Source organism: Ceratotherium simum, chromosome 13 (genome assembly GCF_057802395.1).
Source record: "Ceratotherium simum simum isolate JZ-2026a chromosome 13, ASM5780239v1, whole genome shotgun sequence".
Classification (NCBI taxonomy): domain Eukaryota; kingdom Metazoa; phylum Chordata; class Mammalia; order Perissodactyla; family Rhinocerotidae; genus Ceratotherium; species Ceratotherium simum.
The window spans coordinates 372,517-391,280 of record NC_141912.1 but is presented as its reverse complement, the minus strand read 5'-3'; the positions used below and the strand labels follow the sequence as shown (position 1 = coordinate 391,280).

General features: G+C 46.6%; 1 protein-coding gene across 4 annotated transcripts in view; it reads right to left on the bottom strand.

The window, feature by feature from the left end:
* Positions 1–1,579: 1,579 nt before the first annotated feature.
* DUSP22 (dual specificity phosphatase 22) overlaps positions 1,580–18,764 on the bottom strand; it is a 57,074-nt gene continuing 39,889 nt past the window's right edge. Inside the window, exons 4-9 of one of the 4 annotated variants that reach the window (XM_087437902.1) lie at positions 16,185–16,234; positions 6,634–6,708; positions 4,171–4,342; positions 3,992–4,093; positions 3,611–3,683; positions 1,580–1,831 (exon numbers count right to left, since the gene is read on the bottom strand). In XM_087437902.1, the coding sequence (XP_087294028.1) occupies positions 1,785–1,831; positions 3,611–3,683; positions 3,992–4,093; positions 4,171–4,342; positions 6,634–6,708; positions 16,185–16,234 (519 nt within the window). In that variant the 3' untranslated portion in view covers positions 1,580–1,784. Of the gene's footprint in view, positions 1,832–3,220; positions 3,684–3,991; positions 4,094–4,170; positions 4,343–6,633; positions 6,709–16,184; positions 16,235–18,764 lie in introns of those variants that run through there. The other 3 variants (XM_014788128.2, XM_087437901.1, XM_004419186.3) reach the window with 3 other exon arrangements.

Below are 18,764 nucleotides of genomic sequence, written 5' to 3'. Positions count from 1 at the left end.
AGAGGTTCTGGCTTCAAAGCCTGGCAGCTTGCTGCAGTGAGCCTCACTCCCCTCGAAGTGCAAGCCCGGCGGCCCAGCCGCTCTCTCTCACCCTGCCCAATGACATAAGATTAAGATCTGGGTTCCAGCAAAGCAATGCTAACAGGTTTAATTTTTGGTGTGTTTCTTGGCCTCTCTGAGCCTCGAGTCGGGGTGATAGTGAGGGACCTGCAGAGCACCAATTACTAGGCGATTATTCTTGGTGCCAGATCTGGTCCTGCAGCAAGAAGAGGTGGACAGGGAAGGATGGCAGGCAGCGAGGGATGGGGACCCTAATGGATTGTGGCCAGAACAGCTCCTTTCCTAGTGCTGTCCCCTCCTGCTCTACACGGCGCGGCTGTCCAGAGGCTCTGCACTCGGACTTGGCGGCTGCTCCTGAGTCTCCGGAGACAAGGTTCCAGCACGTCCTCACAGGTGGGACACGGGAGACAGCTCGCGGCTGCAAGTCTGGCGCACGGGGGGGACTCAGAGGCGTCTACAACCAGATTATCTGTGCTACACCCAGGCGAGCCTGTTAAGTCAGAATAAGCATTTTAATGCCCCAAACTCATCAGTGCATATCATCTCACACCCATCAGGGGCTGCTGCCAGCACACAGCGTCCTCTCTGCCCCAATACACAGCTCCCAGCCCCTCCCCTGAGCCCCCTGCCAGGAGCTTCCAGGCATCAGAAACATGAACTCAGAATCTATGTCAAGCCCACCACCTATAGTCAAAGGGCCCAAGTATATTAGCTCCTGCGCTTACCTGCCTTTAGTTCAAGCCAAACCTATCTTTGAAGTAAAAAGTTAAATTTCCTTCCTCCCCCTGTGTTTAGACAAGGAAAATTTAGGAAATCGACTTAAATTGCTCCTCAAGTCAGTTTGTGTTCCTTCAAATTAAAAGTTGAACCTGGAATCAGAAGAACTGCATTCAACAACGTGCAGCACATGTTAAAGGGGGACCTGGGATGCACACCCCCGTGGTAAGGCAGTAGGGGATTACTGCCTGACCAGGGGTGCCGAATACTCACTACCCACATCGTGCAGGCAAAACATAACTCCAATTTCCGATTTCTCTCTGCTCACACTGAGGATCAATTTTTCTCTCGTGGAGAAATTAATTCACATTTCCTAGTGTCCACTGCACTACCTTCTGGAGGAAAACAACAGCCTCTAAGAAGAAAGCAGCATGACTGCTGGGGGAGCAGCTCCAAACCTGCTTCAGGACCCTTGGAGGCAGAAACACGCCCACAGCTCAGCCAAGGAAGAGCACTCTGCGACAAAGCTCAACGTGGCTAAGTTGCCCTGTATCAACAAAAATGTGTGGATTTGGTAAATGCCACCGGGGAGAATACAAACCATGGATAAAACACAGCCCAAGAGCTGTTTCCCAAACCGGGGAATTGAAGAGCACACGAGCAGAGTTTACGCTGCAGAGCCTCATGAGAGCAATCTCGATCAGGAAACAGTAACCAAACCAGTGCAGCCGGCCCGGAGGCTGCTTTATAGGCCTTTATAGGTGTTCAGGTTCATGTTAAAAAAATAACTGCGGGAGTGAAATTAAGGTAAAAATATTTTATCTTGCTAAAGAGTATCCTTAGTTCTCAGCATATAACACCACAGTTACACACGTATTCAGTTTAAATTGAAAAACAAGTTTACAAATCACTTCTGGATACTTGAAAATCAACACTGGGTTGCTTTTCTTTTGGCAGCACCAGCCTAAACTCTGTGGCTTTGCAACATTTCAGAAACTTCAGGTACATTACAGTCTTCTGAGAAAGGCCCAGGACTTCAGAATTCCCGGAGGGGCTGTGGAGAAAGAACATCACTGGCAGCAAATACTAAAACAACATTTCAGGACCTGCAGGCGTACATCTAGATGTTCAGAGATGTACACACATTTAAGCATTCAAGCTGATACCCTAAATACTTTTTATGTTAACATATTTACATTTCATTTTGGTTTAAGGAAAAAAATGTACTTTAAAGGGAAATTGTTTCAGCTGTAGATGGATATTTCTGTGGGCACATTTCCCTTTCTCACTGTATGTCTGGGGCCTGTGTGTGAGTGTAGACTCAGGCAGCTTCATTCTCCCCGGTCCCCAAAGAGCTCACCTGTGACACACCCTCTACAAGCACAGGAAAACTGCTCTTCTTATTTAGGGGCTCTTTTTGTGGTGGAATTTGGAAAAACTGGGTTGCAACATGTTTTTAGGGAGAGGTCGAGTATATTTTTTCATTCTTGTGGCTCTGTGTGCTTAAACCACCTGACTTGGTAGAGAGGAATGGACCACAGAGCTGCTCACAGCATCCAGGGTGCCTGCTGCCCAAGCTGTGAACTGCAGATGCTCTCCTGGCCTGCTGGCCTTGGTGTGAATGCAGAATTTTACCCACCAGAAAGCATTATTGGAGCCCAAATCAGATCCCTTAAACAGCTCAATGATGCTTCTCCCTTTGGCTTCAAAAGCAATCATGACCAAACATTTTCAACTATGAGGCAGAGTTGATTGGAATAACGAAAAATACCTTTCCAAAAAATATTTAATGAGGTAGCTGAGATCAAATATGAAATCCACAGCATACACAAAGGTGCTTGATGAGTGCTCAGGCATTTTTAAATGTATCTTTAATGCAAACTGCTACAGTGCCTAATAAACGCTCTTTCTTCCCAGCTCCTGAGGGTGCATGCAAACCCTGCCAAGACACGCCTGCAGAATGACAACAGTGGGAGGCTAGAGCAGTGAAGCGGGACAGGAGGGGGAAGGAAGAGTGCTCTGGGCACATAGCTTTGGCTGAAGAGGCAGTGCTCCCCGTGGAACCAAAATGCAGCCAGTGCCACAGAGAACAAACACCAAGAGAGGGCATGATGGGCTGAAAAGGAGGCCTTGGCTTGAGGCAGCAGGGAGCCATGGGCTGGGGCACTTTCATTAAGACGGAGGCAATGCTTAGAGCACCCCTCCTTCCAGGGCCCCTGGAACTACCTTCAGGTGGGAGCCTGGCCTCCTGCTCCCCTGCCATGACCACCCTGGGTTCTGGGGAAGGCCGCGGCTCTCAGCTGCTCAGCCTCCTGAGTTCTCCTCACTGTCTGCTCACAGGCACAGGCTGCTTCTGGCTGAGTAGCTTTTCGGACGTCAACTTCAAATGCCTCGCATGCGGAGTCTTGGACGAAGGGAAAGGTGGCGATACTAATCCTGACAGCATGGATTTTGTGACTGTTCTAGCAACGTGAACATTCAGAGCTTACACACTCACACACGTGTGCATACACGGAGGCGCCAGGCAGCAGTGCAGCAAGCTCAGGTGGGGCAGGGGTGGGCGAGTGAAGGGGTCTGGGGCAGGGCTGGGGGGTCTGGGGAAGGAACCACCTTCGCCACGCTCCCTTTCCTGGCCTCCGAGGTGGCAGCCAGCACACCAGGGCACCCGGCAGGAATACCCTGAAGACAAGCGGCGGGAATGGCAGGCACCAGATGGCTCTGCATTAGGTCTCCGTCGTGTAGTTGCTGAAGGCCAGTGGAGGCAGAGCCTGAAAGCTGCTCCACTGCCTCGTGCCAGGCCGGGACTCCATGTGCCCTTGCTCTTTATATTTACCCAGAATGTTTTTGGCTTCTTCCACATCCTGCAAAGGGCTCTCTCCATATTCTTCCTTTAGCCACTGCCGGTACTGGAGGAGTTGGAAACAAAACCAAAATGTCACACACACCCCTGCATCCCCGTAGACATTTCACCTATTACTTATTGGTACTGATTTGGCCACATATAAACAGGGAAATAAATGGGCATTGGGCAATCATAGTTCTGTGGTTGGACAGACAGGGTCAAGCAAGAGAAATGACTGCTTTTTCAAGGCTTTGGCCTGAGGACACGAAAGCAAGCCAAACCCAGAAAATGGCACTTGACCCAAAGGGAAAGAAACAGAAGCTAACACAGGGCCTAAGGAAGAGGATCAGGGGTAATGTCCTGTGGCCGCACCTGGTGAACAATGGACCAGTGACCACTGCAGGGGGGACGCAGGCTGGGCGTCTTTGGACCAGACGACCTCTGTGGGTCTTTCCAACTCCAGTCTCCATGATTCTAGGTGTGTACAGAAGGACTGAGACATCTCCTCCGGGGCTGCTGCCTACGTCACCAAAGTCCCCGAGCATGGTTACCTGGTGGACTTCACGCTTCTCGAACTCCTGGAGCTGCCTCTGGAAGCCCGGGTTGGGGTTGGCACAGGACCTCCCTGCACGCACAGTGTGCAGGGCGTCTTCCCAACCAAAGTCGGTGACGGTCATGATGTACGCGATCACCAGAGTCACGCTCCTGGAGACGCCGGCCAGGCTGCAGGGCCGAGAGAACGCCACACAGGCAAGGGAGGTTCAGGGTCCACAGGTCTATCTCCCAATCCATTGTGGAGCAGGGGATTCTGTGGACCTCACTTTAGAAAGTCTTGGATTTCTGCTAGAGATTATGCCTTGGATTATGAGTGGACAGCAAGCCAGTATGTCACTAGGAAATTACTCAGAAACATGCAGGCTTCTCTCTACTTTATTACACTCAAATCTCAGGCATTCTTTACCTGTGTTAGCCTCATTTTTTATTGATTTTCTACTGCCTATGGCTCTGGGCACTTCAGTTTCACAATTCTGTACCGCTCCTGAGTCTTTCTTCAGATATTCTCCATTTTCTCAGACAGATAAAATTACGAAAGCACAGCAAGGTAACTGAGGGGTCCTGGATCTAGGCAATAAATCCATTCAGAACCTGCAGCAGCTGAGAAGCCTTCACGTTTTTAAAAGTCTGGTTTTCTTAGATATCTGAGAGCTAAATCTATAACTCAAAAAACGATTAAATACAGAAACCCTTACCAAATATTTTGTGTTCTTCTTGACCTAACTAAACAGAGCACCAGCGTGGGCACACGTGGTATGCTCTGAGATGCAGGTCGAGGTGGCCACTCTGCAGGCAGCAACGGTTGCTGATCTCTAGCAGGCTGAGTAAGGGGACCAATTTTAAATGCATATGCAAATTAAGGCGGTCACAGAAAGGCTATGCTGTGTCAGACTTAGAGTGTTCTAGCAACGGTTTAAGACGGGGAAGTTTAGCCGATTTCTCATTTTTAGACGAGCCTATCTTCAGATTTATACAACTGTATGAAATACGAATTCCTAGACTATCAGGCCTACACATATTCAAATATAAATAATAATAATAATAATAATAATAATAATAATAATAATAATAATAATAAAACACTCTCAAGTAGTGGCTCTTCCCTAGGGCTTTATATCAGAAATACTGAGAGAGCTTTTAGGAAATACATCCTCCTGAAGATTCCAATTCACCAGGAGCCGTAGAAGCGCGTGCACGGGATCTCAGGACTCCCTGCCAAAGGGCTTCAACTGCACCCCCCAAAGTGCTTTAAAGCAAATGAAAATGAACATTACAAAACCTGCAATTGGTATTTATCATATGTTCTACTCTTTTTAAAAGTTTTTACTTTTGGAAAAATCACACTATTTCAAGAACTGTATAAAACTGCAGAACACTATTTTTACAGCAAACTATCCAGTGTCCCTGGTCCCCCATTACTGGTTACTGGCCCTTAGAATAAATGAAAGGCTCTTCTGGATACCATGCAATGGGTCCCCTCTGCCATGGCAGGACTGCCACCAATCTTAGCTGCAACACTCCCCAGAAGACATCGCTTTGCATTTCCAGAGAGCCTTCACTGCATTAGCAACTTCTCTGAGGGAACTCAAAAGATTAAGCTTTCAGTTAATTAAGATCAAGCCTCATTCAAGATAGAGAGAGGACTTGTCCAGCCTGCACTTTAACAGACAGCAGAGCCCTGGCTCCAGAATGCTGGTCGCTGGGTCACATTATGTTATTAGTATGAACACACCTGGCAATAAACATGAGAGCCGACATCCACCGAGAGCTCACGATGTGCCGGGTGCGGAGCTGAGAGCCTCCCGTGAGCTGGCCTCGGGTTATGTGTGTTATAACAGTGTGTGTAGACGTGCATATGCATATATATATCCACACGCCCAGAGTACAGCTGAATGCTGTATGTAATAGCTGTATGTAAACTGTTTAATCTAAGAGCCTATTCAGATCTTTTCAAAACAAAGTAGTAAGCCAAATACACATAAAAGCCTCAATCTGTAAATGGAGAAGAAATGGTTATTTTGGTGCTACAGTAATGCAGTGCAAACACCCACATATGTGATCAAAATTCTCCAGAAAAAAACAGCGTTCTGAAAGGCCACTGGGGTTCCAGGGATGAGCTACAGAACCCGCGCCCCGTGGGAGGGGCTGCTGCGGTGGAACATCAGAGGGAGGCTGGGAAAGGAGCTTCTGTCGTCCAGTAACCTCCACAGGCCCTACAGAAGTCCTAACTGTAAAAATGAAAATTCTAAATGAAAATGAAAAAAAAAGTAGGGTTCTCTTTCAACAAGAGCAAACAATGACTAATAGACAGCAGGGGTCAGGGAGGGTGTGTGCTCAAGATTCAGAGGGTAGAGAAAACTATTAAGAGATGAAATAATTAATCACACAGAAAAACACGTGATGAGAAATCAAGCTGAGCAGAACACGTGAAGCTATTATTAGGCAGGAGGCATACGTACCAGTGTACAAGACAGCCCTCACCCCTGAGTCGGCACTCGTGAATGAATTTAATACTCTCTTTGAAATGTCTTGTCCTGGGGGAGAAAAAAAGAGAGAAGTGACATCTCTCTACTTTACTCAACATATGATGAAAAGAAAAATCCGCCTGAGGTTTCTTGAAAAGGTCTCCGACTCCCACAGCTTCAAAACCCTGGTCACACCGTCTGGGGCCAGAGCTGCCTAAGCTGTAGAATTTGTCACATGGGGGCCTGGGGTGGGGGCTGCCCATCTTCTGGGATTTTCAGAATTTCTCTGCAAGGAATCCCTGAAACACACAGTTGCCACTGACTTGGCAGGGGGTGGTCTACCCATCCCTGCGGTCAGTCTGGGCTCCTCAACACTCAGCAGCACACCAGTGACCCCACATCGATGACCCATGCACCAGCTTCGAACAGTCACAGCCATCCAGGTGAGGAAGGTGCCCACATCATGTGGGCTCCCCAAGTCCTAAAAGCCAGTTTACCTCTGACAATCGAAAAACCTAGTAATACGCTCCCATCTCGGTCTCCCTTGACTTCGGTAGGTCCTGTCTGCACGTCATCAAAGAGCCGTGGGGAAATGGAAATGGCAGCTCTGACCCCTGCTTGGCCACAGACTGGCTGTGTGCCCTCGGGAAAGTCACTTATCTTCCCTTAACTTCACTTATAAAGGGAATAAGGTCTTACAGGTGGGGCAAGGTAATGCAAGCCTGGATGCTCTGCAAAGTCCAAAGTCCTATAAGACGATGGAACCATGACCCTTCCTTCTTCTGACCGCCCCTTTCTCCCATCTCCTGTTCATGTAGCATGTGAGGACCAGCACCTGGCGGGTTCTGGACCGGCCGGTGGGTTAAGCACAAATACTCCGAGAGGACCTACAGAGCACGTATGTGCTTTCCGATGTCTCCTACCTTTGAATGGCTTATAAAGCAGCAAAATATCTAAGTTGCCCATGGACTAAATTCACCTCTCTTTAACACTGATTGAGTACTGACTATCTATGGGGACTCTGCTAAGCTGCGATAGATTCAGAGATGAATAAGACGTAAGTCCCTACTGCACAAACTAGGTCTACTGTCTCATGAGGGATGATGGGGCAAATGAACTTAATAAGAATGGGAAATGCAGGTGTGGCAAAGCAAACTCAGCCAGGTACTGACTGAAGAAGAAACTCAGCAACCCAGGGGTGGGTGCCCAGCTGCATTAGGTCAGGCAGGCAACAGAGGAAATTGTCAGTGTGCACGTGCACACCGCTGCAGCAAACACAAGGCATGGCATCAGCACACGTGCACAGTCCTAGGGTCCAGCCCAAGGACTCCAGGCTCTTCCCTGAAATCTCTGCCTACCAGAACACTGCAAGACGTGCTTCTGCTAAGTTTCCTAGGGACAAATGTTTTCGATGGAAACTTATAAAAGTGACTTGGGGCACTGCAACTTTACTCCCCAACACTGGGTTGGCATAAAGCAGGCAAGACAAGACTCCAGCTGTGACCTGAGATCTGAAGTGTTGGTCCTGAAAGAGTCCTCACAACAGGGTGGTGAAGCAGACACCCACGGAAGCCGGCAGTGAGCTGAGCATACCAAGGGGTGGAGGGGTGTGGGCACGGGGGATGTGACCCGCAGAAGCCCAGCCCCAGGGCAAGGCGCTGCAGGCAAGAGAGAAGGCTTGGTGCCGTTAGAGCTTCCGTCTTGAGGGAAACCAGCAACCTGGAGTTTGCATGAAGACTTCTGATTCTGAAGTATTGAAACCTGGCAGACATCTTCAGCCGTGATTTTGTTTGGGGCAGCAAAGTGCCCAGACTCTCAGGATGTCCCACCTTCCCTCCAGCTCCAGCCCTGGAGAGTACAGGGGAGGCAGTGGGGTGGGGGCTTCTGGAAATGTTTTCCCTTTCTGATTAAAAGCAAGTTGTTTATCTCCGTTCCAGTCTTGCCAGGGAACTGTCAGGGAGCGTCCTGCTGAGAGCTGCATCAGCCACTCTGGAAGCACGGGTGATGGCCCCAGGGTGGAAGGGGAGCAGGATGGTAGGGAGGACATCAAGGAGCTGCTGCTCAGGCCTGGGACCACCTGCCTCCAGGCTTCATGGTCACGGAGTTAAGTAAATAAATGTCTTTATAACTTAAAACACTGTCCATCAGATATTCTGTTACTTATAGCCAAATACAATCTACCTGATGCCAGCAACTAATTCAACAGTTTTAAAAACACTGAGCCAACTGACCTGGGCTAGGAGTGGCTCCAGGCTGCCCATCTGCAGTCTGCTTCCTGTCCCCCTCCGCAGGCCACCGCATAAGGCAGACAGGCTGGGGGCGGGGGGGAGTTTGACTGTAGACCCCAGGGCCAGGCCAGGCTGTCCAGAACCCAGGGCTCACCCCTGACTGTAGGCCAGCAGCTGAGGGGTGCGGCTGGAGGGCACATGCCTTTGTCCACTGGGCTGGCCACCCTGGGGCCCTCTCCACGCTTGCAGCCCATGTTCCTGCCTGTCCTTTGTGGATCTGCTTCTGTTCGAGGAGAGCTGCATCTGAGACAAGACAGGCAGGGAAGAACACAGCAACCAGAAAAGGAAAAGCGAATCTAGAAACGAACGATAGCCGCCTGAGTCAGTGAGCAAACCACAGGCAGCCTCCGAGCACAACGCGCAGGCACCGGTGGCATGAAAGCTAGCAGTCTCCTCCAGGCGGACAGGACTTGGTGTCTTAGGAACATGGTTGGTGCTGTGGAGCTCACCAAGATCTTGCAAAGATGATCACTGAATCCCTTTACTGAAACCTGAGAGTGGAAACAACTTCTTATATCTGGCTTTTCACCTGCATGTCGTAAATTACATGTAGGATGAAACCCGAGTCTTAGACGTTGTGTAGTCAGCCTTGCCACATCTCGAAAAGAGAGTGGGGGTGGGGGTGTGGTCAGCAGGGCAACATCCAGACCTGCCAAGTCCAGAGTGAGTGTGTGAAGGAGCTGAGGAGCCAGGGAAGTCGTGAGATGTGCCTCCCCCACCCCCCGGCGGCTCTTCCCTCTCTCAGCTCTGTCTGCATCAAGCGCTAAGTCCAGAATAAACCCATGGACAGCTCCTGTCGACCACTGTGATGGGGCAAGGGCTGTGGAGCCCCAGGGCAGGCATCTGTGAGAGGGCTGCTCATGGCCCTGGCTTAGGAGCATAACGATAAGCCGACAAAGGGACGGCTCAGAGCCCCACCACGAAACTTGACTCATGAACACAACTGGGCTCGAGGCCAAGCCAGGCAGACATTCCTAGAAATGCCTTTTCCAAGAACAGCCAGGAGGCAGGCGCACTCACGACTGCTTCGGTGCGTTGCAGGGAGTGGGGGTTATTTCCAGGGAAGCTAATGACATAAGCCCAAGCCCTGGTCATTAAACTCCCTCCTCCACAGTGGGAAATACCCGCGGCTCTGGGCCTCACATTGCTCAACTCGCCAACGTGAAGCAGAAGCAAATCTGAAGCCCCATCCACCACAAGCTGTTTCAATGAAGACAGCAGGTTCCCTATTCTACTCTTCGTTCTGTTTCTTTTCACCTTGTACCTCTACTTCCATATGAAGACATGTGGTGTGAGGTCTGTCCAAGGAAAGCCCGCCGGGCTCATCCAGAAGGAAGCATGACCTATACGCATGTCACAAACTCACCCCACAGTGCCTGCTGTTGCCGACCCCCAGAGAACACCCCGGCAAGAGGCACTCGGATGAGAGACGCCCTCCCAGGGGCACAGCAGAGCTGGCGCTGCCACTGTCCCTCCTCCTCCGTCTGTGCTGGCTCTCCTCAGTGATCAGTGTGCCCCAACCCCTCCCTCCCTCCAACCAGAGGCCGACAGCCAGGACCAGCCAGGTTTTCCTGAGCTTCAGAGAGTTCGCAGAAAGGATGGTGGATGGATCTAGCAAAACCACATCACACGATGCTCATTTTTTGAGGCTGAACCATTACTTCTTACTCCAAGCCTGCAAGATTCGGAGGCTGTGACCCCCACTGTGGCATCTGAGGCAGTCCTGTCCTGCTGGAAAGAACTCTGCTTGTCTCAACAGGAGCCCAGAGATCTGGCCACGTGCCTGGAAGGGCAGCTGGGCTTACCCCAAAGCCAGCGGGACCAGACCAGGCTGTACTGACAGCAAAAGCCACAAGATCCAGGATGCTTCTCCTTCCCCTCAACAGAGTATGGAAATGTGTGTACGTATGTGCACACGTGTGCATCTGTGTGTGTATATATATATGAAAGCAAAGGAGAAAAAAACCAGGAAAGGCAAGTACCCTTAGAATTTTTTCCTCAGAAAGGAATGCTTAAAAAAAAAGGCAAATGGGTGAAATGTTCTATGTGAGCCCAGGCTCTAGGGGGTGGAGACCAGAGAGCTGCCTCCTCCGGGGGCAGAATCAGGCCAGGCCCCACTCTGTCCAGGCTCTGCAGCTGGAACACTGCCTGTGCCGCTCTTGCCTCCTGAAGCAAGCACAAAGGAGTGTCCTCCACCGCACAGACACGGGTATGGCTGCTCCATCAGCGTGCAGCACTGAACACACAGAACGAACATTTCCATCAGCAAGTCCCCAACATTTATATTTCCTGTACTGTCGACATTTTTTAAAAATTGAGGGAATACGCTTACTGTACTTTTCATTTTGCCAGATAGGTCATTTTAAAAACAAACTAAGAAAGAAAAAAACCTCTCTACCGTCTACTACAACCTCACTTTACAAAGAATAGTTACACACAGAAAAAACAAGGACGACATAGTCTAAGACTAAAAAATAGTTTTTAAGTTGAATAAGCAAAGTCTTATGAAAAACACAATACACGTTTTCTACATATTCCTCATTTCTATGGGCTGCAGAGTGCTCAGGAGTCGTGTGTGAGCGTGTATGTGTATGTGTATGCATGTGTATGCTCACGTGTGTGTGCATCGCTGTCTGGAAGCAGGATTGTAGCACTCCAAGGGCCCACCCACCTCTGATCTTGCAAAACTACTTTTAAATAATGAAAATAAAGAAAAATGTAGATGAGAGAAAAAGAGAGCAAGAAGCACAGAAGACATCAGCTACACTAAAGAACACACACAGAGACAGCAAGGTAGATGAAGACGAGGAAGTTTCACTGATATTTTAATATCAGTATTAAATACTGTATTTAATACTCTCTGTATTGCTAATGCCTCTTCTCCCCACAAAAACCTCAAGAAATTTAGAGATCTGCTCGATTCTCAAACCACTGAAGGTCACACAGGCTCCACTGTACCGATGCAATGCTGCCAACTCCACAGCACAGACCAGACTCTCCTGGACGTGACAGGAGGAGAAGACAGAGAGAGAGAATTATTCCCTTAACAATGTCTAAACACAAAATACCAATTTAATAAATATTCAGATGAGTGAATAAAGTAAGCTACTATACATCCAACCATTTACTCTCAAAATACATTAATACTCCTTACAGAGTGCACACAGAAAGTATAGTCTTATTTTCGGAAATGCTTAGTGTTCATAAAAAACACTTTTACTTATCTCACTATAAAAATGGTGTGAGATAGGTATTTTACAGATGAGAGAAATGACTTGCCTAAGAAAGCACAGAGAGAAAGCAAAAGCAAGTATTTCCAAAAGCCCTCATTCACTACCCCGCCCCACATTAGCCACGCAGGGAACATGCAGTGTGTGCATTTGATACAAACCCTAGGATGCCTCTAATTGTGAGAAATCATGCAAAACAAACCAGCCTGGGTCTGTGGGGTTATTATGACTCTGAGAACTTGAACTTTCACATTTCCTCACTCTGCAAGGCAAGGTGGTTGGGGGAACTGAGCTAAAATCTTAAGGTACTAATGTTATCTCACCCAGGTTCCTGCATTTTAAATTTCTGGAAGGTCAGAAGGAGGGTTTGTGAGGATTAAGGCCAAGACAGAAAACTGACCTTCCTGGGCAGTTAGCAGCAACCGAATGCCACGTGAAAGCAGTTAGTCTCAAAAGGTCACAAACCTCTTACTAAGCATAATTAGCAAGAAGAATTCCCATTGGTATAGGGATTTGTTGGGAAAGATTTAGGATATAAAACCTTACATTATACCCAAAATTGGAAATAATTTTAAAAATATGTAACTAAGTTTAAAACAAGAAGCAATATAGTTTTCTAGAATTTATTTCGTCATGAAATACAGGAACTCTCAGGCATCAGGAATTAAAAGCGGCTGGACTAAAGAACTACTAGTTTTAATTGTTGGGTTACCTAGAGCACATTTTCCAAGTGACAGACATGATTTCTCTTGCTTTGTTAACCAGAGCACTAAGAATGCTTGTCTCCTGACCATCTATATTGGTTGATGATACAGAAAGCGAAGGTTCGCTGTCAGCCTTCATACGCTCCTGATGTTTGGTGAGTAACAAGTACAGGCTACCTGAAGTGAGGCAGGTCATAAAAACAGTCGAGTGTGCCGCCTGCCAACGTCAATAGTCTGATTATATCACGAAGCATGCTCACCTTAAAAGGCATGTTATGCCTTCCAATGCAACACCTTGTAACAGGTGAAGAGAAAGTCAAGCTATTTCACAGGCCCTTTCTCAGCATACGAAGTACACCTGGATTCCAAGCCTAACTCCACAATCTCCACAGAATGTCAGCAGAGCAGGAAATACTGCTAGAATAACGGACATTTACGTGCCCGGAGCCTTACTCATGCATAAACTTTGCTATGACTGATGGATTAAAAATAAGTTTCCCCCAAGAATCATACCAGTGCCTATGAACATGACTTCTCTGCTTTTTGATGAATTATGGTCTTGACTTCCTTTTCCAACTGAAACAGAGGTCGTACTGTTGTAGGACTTCACTCAAAATAGCAGCAATGTTCCTTCTGCCATTCTCTGAAAGTTCTTTCTGTCATTTGCCCCAAACACGGATACTGTGTTAACTATCTATTGAAACATGGTACCCACCCCCTACTTTCATCCAGACACAAAGAAAGGGTTAAAAGGCAAACCACACATCTCTGTACATATTTGGGACAGGAGAGAACTAATTCAAATCTTAAGGGCTGGTCCTCTGGCCCCAAGGTGACTATGTTTGGGCTGGTTTTGCCAGAAGATTTGAATTGACCCACGAGACACGAACACAGAGAAGCAGCTGCTGTATTCTCAGTCACCCTGATCTCTCCACGTAAGCACATCTTCGAAGTAACTGAAGTGGGCCTCCTGGGCACCAAAACTTCTTATTTCAACTATCTTTTCTCTAACTCAAAATACATTAATATACTTTGAGTACAGTAAAATATACTTGGATTTTCAAAAGTGCGTGAGTTCACAGTGAACACTTCCACCTACGTGATCTCATCCCCAAAAATCCTGAAGGCAGGCATTTTTCAGAAGAGACAATTGAAGTTCAGATGGGTTAAAATGACTTGCCCAAGGTAGATGGAACTGGTTTTAAATCGAAGATATCTAACATCTAGGTCTACTTCCTTTTTGTCTATTTAGTGCAAGACTGCTCAACACTCATCCTCACTCGGTAAATCAGGGTTGCTGTCCTGGACATCAAGCACAGTGCTTGGCTGAATGAAAGCTGAAAAGTCCCGCAGGCAGCTCAAGGACACGTGGCCATTCATCCTGACAACAAATGCCCAGAATGTGCTACAATCTGATTCTTCCAAAGAGTCATATTGCCAATCAGGTATTGACAAGTTCAACGGTATGTTAGAATCTCAGTTTGAGATAAGAGCAAAGCAACCATTCTAAAAATAGCCACCAAAACACAGGCAGAAGATTGCTATGGTCTTCAGAGAAAGGCAGTGGCTCACTTCCTTCCGTACACACATGCCCTTCCAACCACTTCTGTTTCTTGACACGACTAGTAACCAAGGAAGTTCTCTAGTGCTTCTCCTCCTCCTTCCAGACCCAGGCTACTACTGTTTTCCTAGTGATCCTAGTAAAATCTCTCCTCCACCACCCTCAATCTTAAAAACGGACTTTTTCTGTGAGATATGGAGAACTGGTGTGGGAACACAGTCCTTGGCAGAATTATTTGCCCCCTCCCAACCCACCCCTCCCTGTCCTGGTCTAAGTCTACACTCCTGGCCCCTGCTCTACCCCCACTCTGCCCCACATCAATCCATCTGACTGTAGTCTCATTTTTTTCTAACAGGGAGATCTCACAAAATCATTGCATAACCTGTGATTCCTCTGCCCTCCAGCAGCGAAAAGTCAAGGTTGGCTGATGTTCCGGTATTCAACAGCTTTCGGAGAGGCTGAACAGTTGGGGTATCAGACAGAAGACTGTGTGGTCTGTACTTCTGATCTGTAGGATTTGTAGGCAAGAGAGCTTGAGAACCATGAAGGATGAATCCTCACAAGCCTGTGGACTCCCCAATGTGCAAACACCACCAAAGCCTATAACCTTCCTGATGAAATGCGGTAACATATAACTCTAGGAGGGTCGTTGTGTCTGACCTCCAACACCTAGCACAAGGCCAGCCTGAGAAGCAGAGCTGGGGTTCACTGGATGCGCTGAATGGCTAAGGACTTCTTCCACCCCAGCCTCCCAGCCTGTGAGGTTCAAATCCATGCCTCAGTAACACTTTAGTCCACGTCACAGTCTTTCTGGGTCACTTCTGAACATGAGAGAGTGTGAATGTTAAAGCCGTAAAGGTCCCCAGAGCCCTGCCCCCCATTCTGCCAAAGCCCAGTCCCATGAGTCTCCACACAACTGCTGTCATCTGGAAAGAAGAGCAATTATGAATTTCTCTTTATAGGGACAAACAGAGTTCAAATGGCATCAAAGATGTATTCTGCTGTGAGGAAATAGAGGACTGCACTTTCCTAAACTGAAAGGCCTATTCACTCAACTCAGAGAGGCTGCAGAAGCACACTGTCCCATTTGGTGGCCACTAGCCACTTGTAGCTGTTGAGCACTTGAGATGAAGCTGGTCCAAACCGCTGTAAGTGTAAAAACTCAAACCAGATTTTGAAGACTTAGGATGAAAAAATGGATGTTAAATATCTCAATTTTTTTTTTATGTTGAACATATGCTGAAATGGTAATATTTTGGATATATCGAGTTAAATAAAGCATATTATTAAAATTACTGTCACCTGTTTCATTTCTACTTGTTTTAATGTGGCTCCTAGAACATTTAAAATTACATGCGTGGCTTGCATTTGTGGCTCATATTCTATATCTATTCGACCATGCTGCTTTAGACAAAACCCAACAGCTTCTTTAAGGCTTTAAAGAAGCTCTAGAGAAAGGATGAACATGCTATAGGTTTGGTTTGAGGTGTCCTTTTTAAAAATTAGACTCTTCATATAGACGCCCATTAGCCAGTGCTGCACAGTGGGAGGACTGGCAAACAAGGAGCGTGCCTGCAGCTATGGGACTGCCCACACGGTCGCGCACACTGCCGCGGCCTCACAGCGTTGCAGGGCAGCAGCTTTGTGTGGCAGCAAGGGTCCCATCAGCTCCAGAGACTTCACAGTCCTTTACTCATTTGACTTTACAGTCCTTTATTCACTTTTAATATCTCCCAATATTATAGGAAAAAAAACAACTTACAGGTTTTGAGATGGTGAATCCGCGGCTGGAATGCACAGGTATTTAACCCCCTGTAGAATGATAAAAAATAAAATAAAATAAAAAGATGCCACTCAGTGGAGGAAAATATTTAAAGGAACTATTTACTCAGGTCAAAAAATATAAAATAAAAAGGAGAAGTTTTTCACTCATCTTTTGTTGCCAAGGAACTGCGGAAAAACTCTTTAATTAAGGTTCCTGGTTATTTTCCGTGACCATGCGTACAAATATTCATGCTCTAGTTTGCAAACAGCTTGTAGGTTAGACAGGGCACATCAACAAAGTGAAATAATCGAGTCTTTTCCAGTTAAGTGTCAACAAATTTCAGAACTATCATCTCAGAGGGTTGTTCACATATTCCACATTTTTTATCTATTTCATTTAGGATCCTCAACAGTCAAAAAGGAAGCACTGTTAGTAAAAACCTTAACACAATAATTAAAAGTTATAACGTTATGTTACAGTTTTCTATGTCAAATTTTAGTATGAGAGAGTTATAATTTCACTGATGTGCTGGTAGGAGCTTTCCAAATGAGAAAAACAATTGGATTTATTTTGCTTGTTCTTCAGAAGAGTGAAAGTTTGTGTACCAAACTAATACATTGTTTAAAAAGAATGGTCTGATTTGAAAAAAAAATCAACTTCACATAGTTCTCTATAAAAAATGTTTATGTAAATTCATGCTACAAAAAATCATACTAAATTTTGAGTTTTAATGAAACAAAACCTGGTTATTCCTTCCTCAGTGGGATTTAAAGTATAGTTCAAAAGGTCTTCAATGTCAAGTAAAAACACAAAATCTAGAAATCTCAGTGACCTCTGCAAAAGAATATGACTTCATGAAGACTTAGACGAACCATTTTTAAACGCTTCCTCTCTTGATAGCCTAATCTCATAGAATCTTGCTACCATGTCATGGATAGTAAGCAGAGGAACACGTCAGAAACTAAAAAAATAACCAACGTAAGAAAGTAAATCAAGGAGAAATATGTAGAATCGCGATAAGACAACCACAAGTCCCGCAGCCGATAAAGTCACAAAATAACTTGTCTTCCAGAATTATTTGAAAATTTTTTGCAGTTGATGATTACAATTTTACTGTTAACTCATATCATCAGGAACTTGTGTGCTGTATTTTCTAAGGTAGTCTTGTAAGGAGCATCTGAATTTGTGGCTGCCCTAAACCCTTCCACACCGCCACATTTTGATACTTTCCCACATTGTGAATCCCACTTTTCTAGTACAGAATCCATGGGAACTACATTTCTCAACCTCCTTTGCTATTAGGGTGTGGGCTCAGGACCTGGTTTCATCATCTGACACACCTACACGAGGTGGATTTGGAAAGAGGACATGGGAAGAGGCAGATGGGTAAAGAGCACCTGTTTGGCAGGTGCAGGTGGTGCTGGGGACAGATGTGGCAGCAGATCTCACTGGGCCAGTTGTGTGATGTGGTCTGGGTGTTGTTCCTGGAACTTCAGCTGTTTCTCTAGCTATTCTGAGGAGACCATAAGCTCTCAAATCTCTCTTATCAAACCCCTTCCTGGTGAAATGGGCTCAGGGTGGAATCTGCTGTCTGCAACTAAGACCTGAGTGATACAATTCCTCTTCCTGTCTCCCACTATTATGAGAGGTCAGAAAACAACATTTTTCCTGCTTAATTCCTATATATCTTTTTTGGCTTTGAGTCTACCATTACATCTTCCAACAAAGGCTCCTTTGGGTCTTGAAGAAGATGAGTTTTACCTCTGCTTATCCAGATGAGAATGCATCACATGAGACCAAAGGGGCTTTAACATGCCAAGGGCAAAACTTAGGGATCAGCTACTAGAAGAAGAAAGTGAAACAGCAGATTCTCCCTCATTCAAGTTTCACTTCATCATCCCCAATTGCTTCCTTCTGTGTCTGTCCTCATTTTTCCTGGACTCTGGGTGCTGTGCTCTGCTGGAAATAATAAAGCAGTTGTCTGAAGTTCTAAAGCACCTCCAAACCCAAAGAGGTATTACAGTAGTGATTTAAAGGGATAGAAAATGGAAAAGGAAACGATACTGTCAAAAAAGTCATTTCACTCCTTCCCTCCATCGAGGCCAAACCAGCTTGTTGGTGTAGATACATACACTGATCATGTCATACATCCGCCATGACTCAGTCACTTTTTTCCTTTTACTCTTCAGTGAGATTTGGCCATGGATCAGGCCCAGAAGCTTGAGAAAATCCTTTCTCCCACATACTTCCTCCAACCTCTTTCAGACCAGTGCTTCCAGAGGGACGGGGAGAATTCTCAGGTTTCCACCTTCCCTTCCATTGCGATGGGCAGTCTGGGCAACTTCAATCAACAAGGACACTGAGGGGGTCCCCCCTAACAGGATGAAGATGCCTGCCTGTCATACATGCTGTCTGACAGCCACTGAATTCTAGCAGAATATAAAATCAGCCCAGCCCATATGCTGGGAGGGAAAAAAAAAAATGAAGGAAAGAAGAGAATAACCAGAAGGAGAGGCTAACTAACCCTCAGCTTATTGAGGGCGTTCGCCATAAATGCCAGCAGCGATGTGGGTGGAA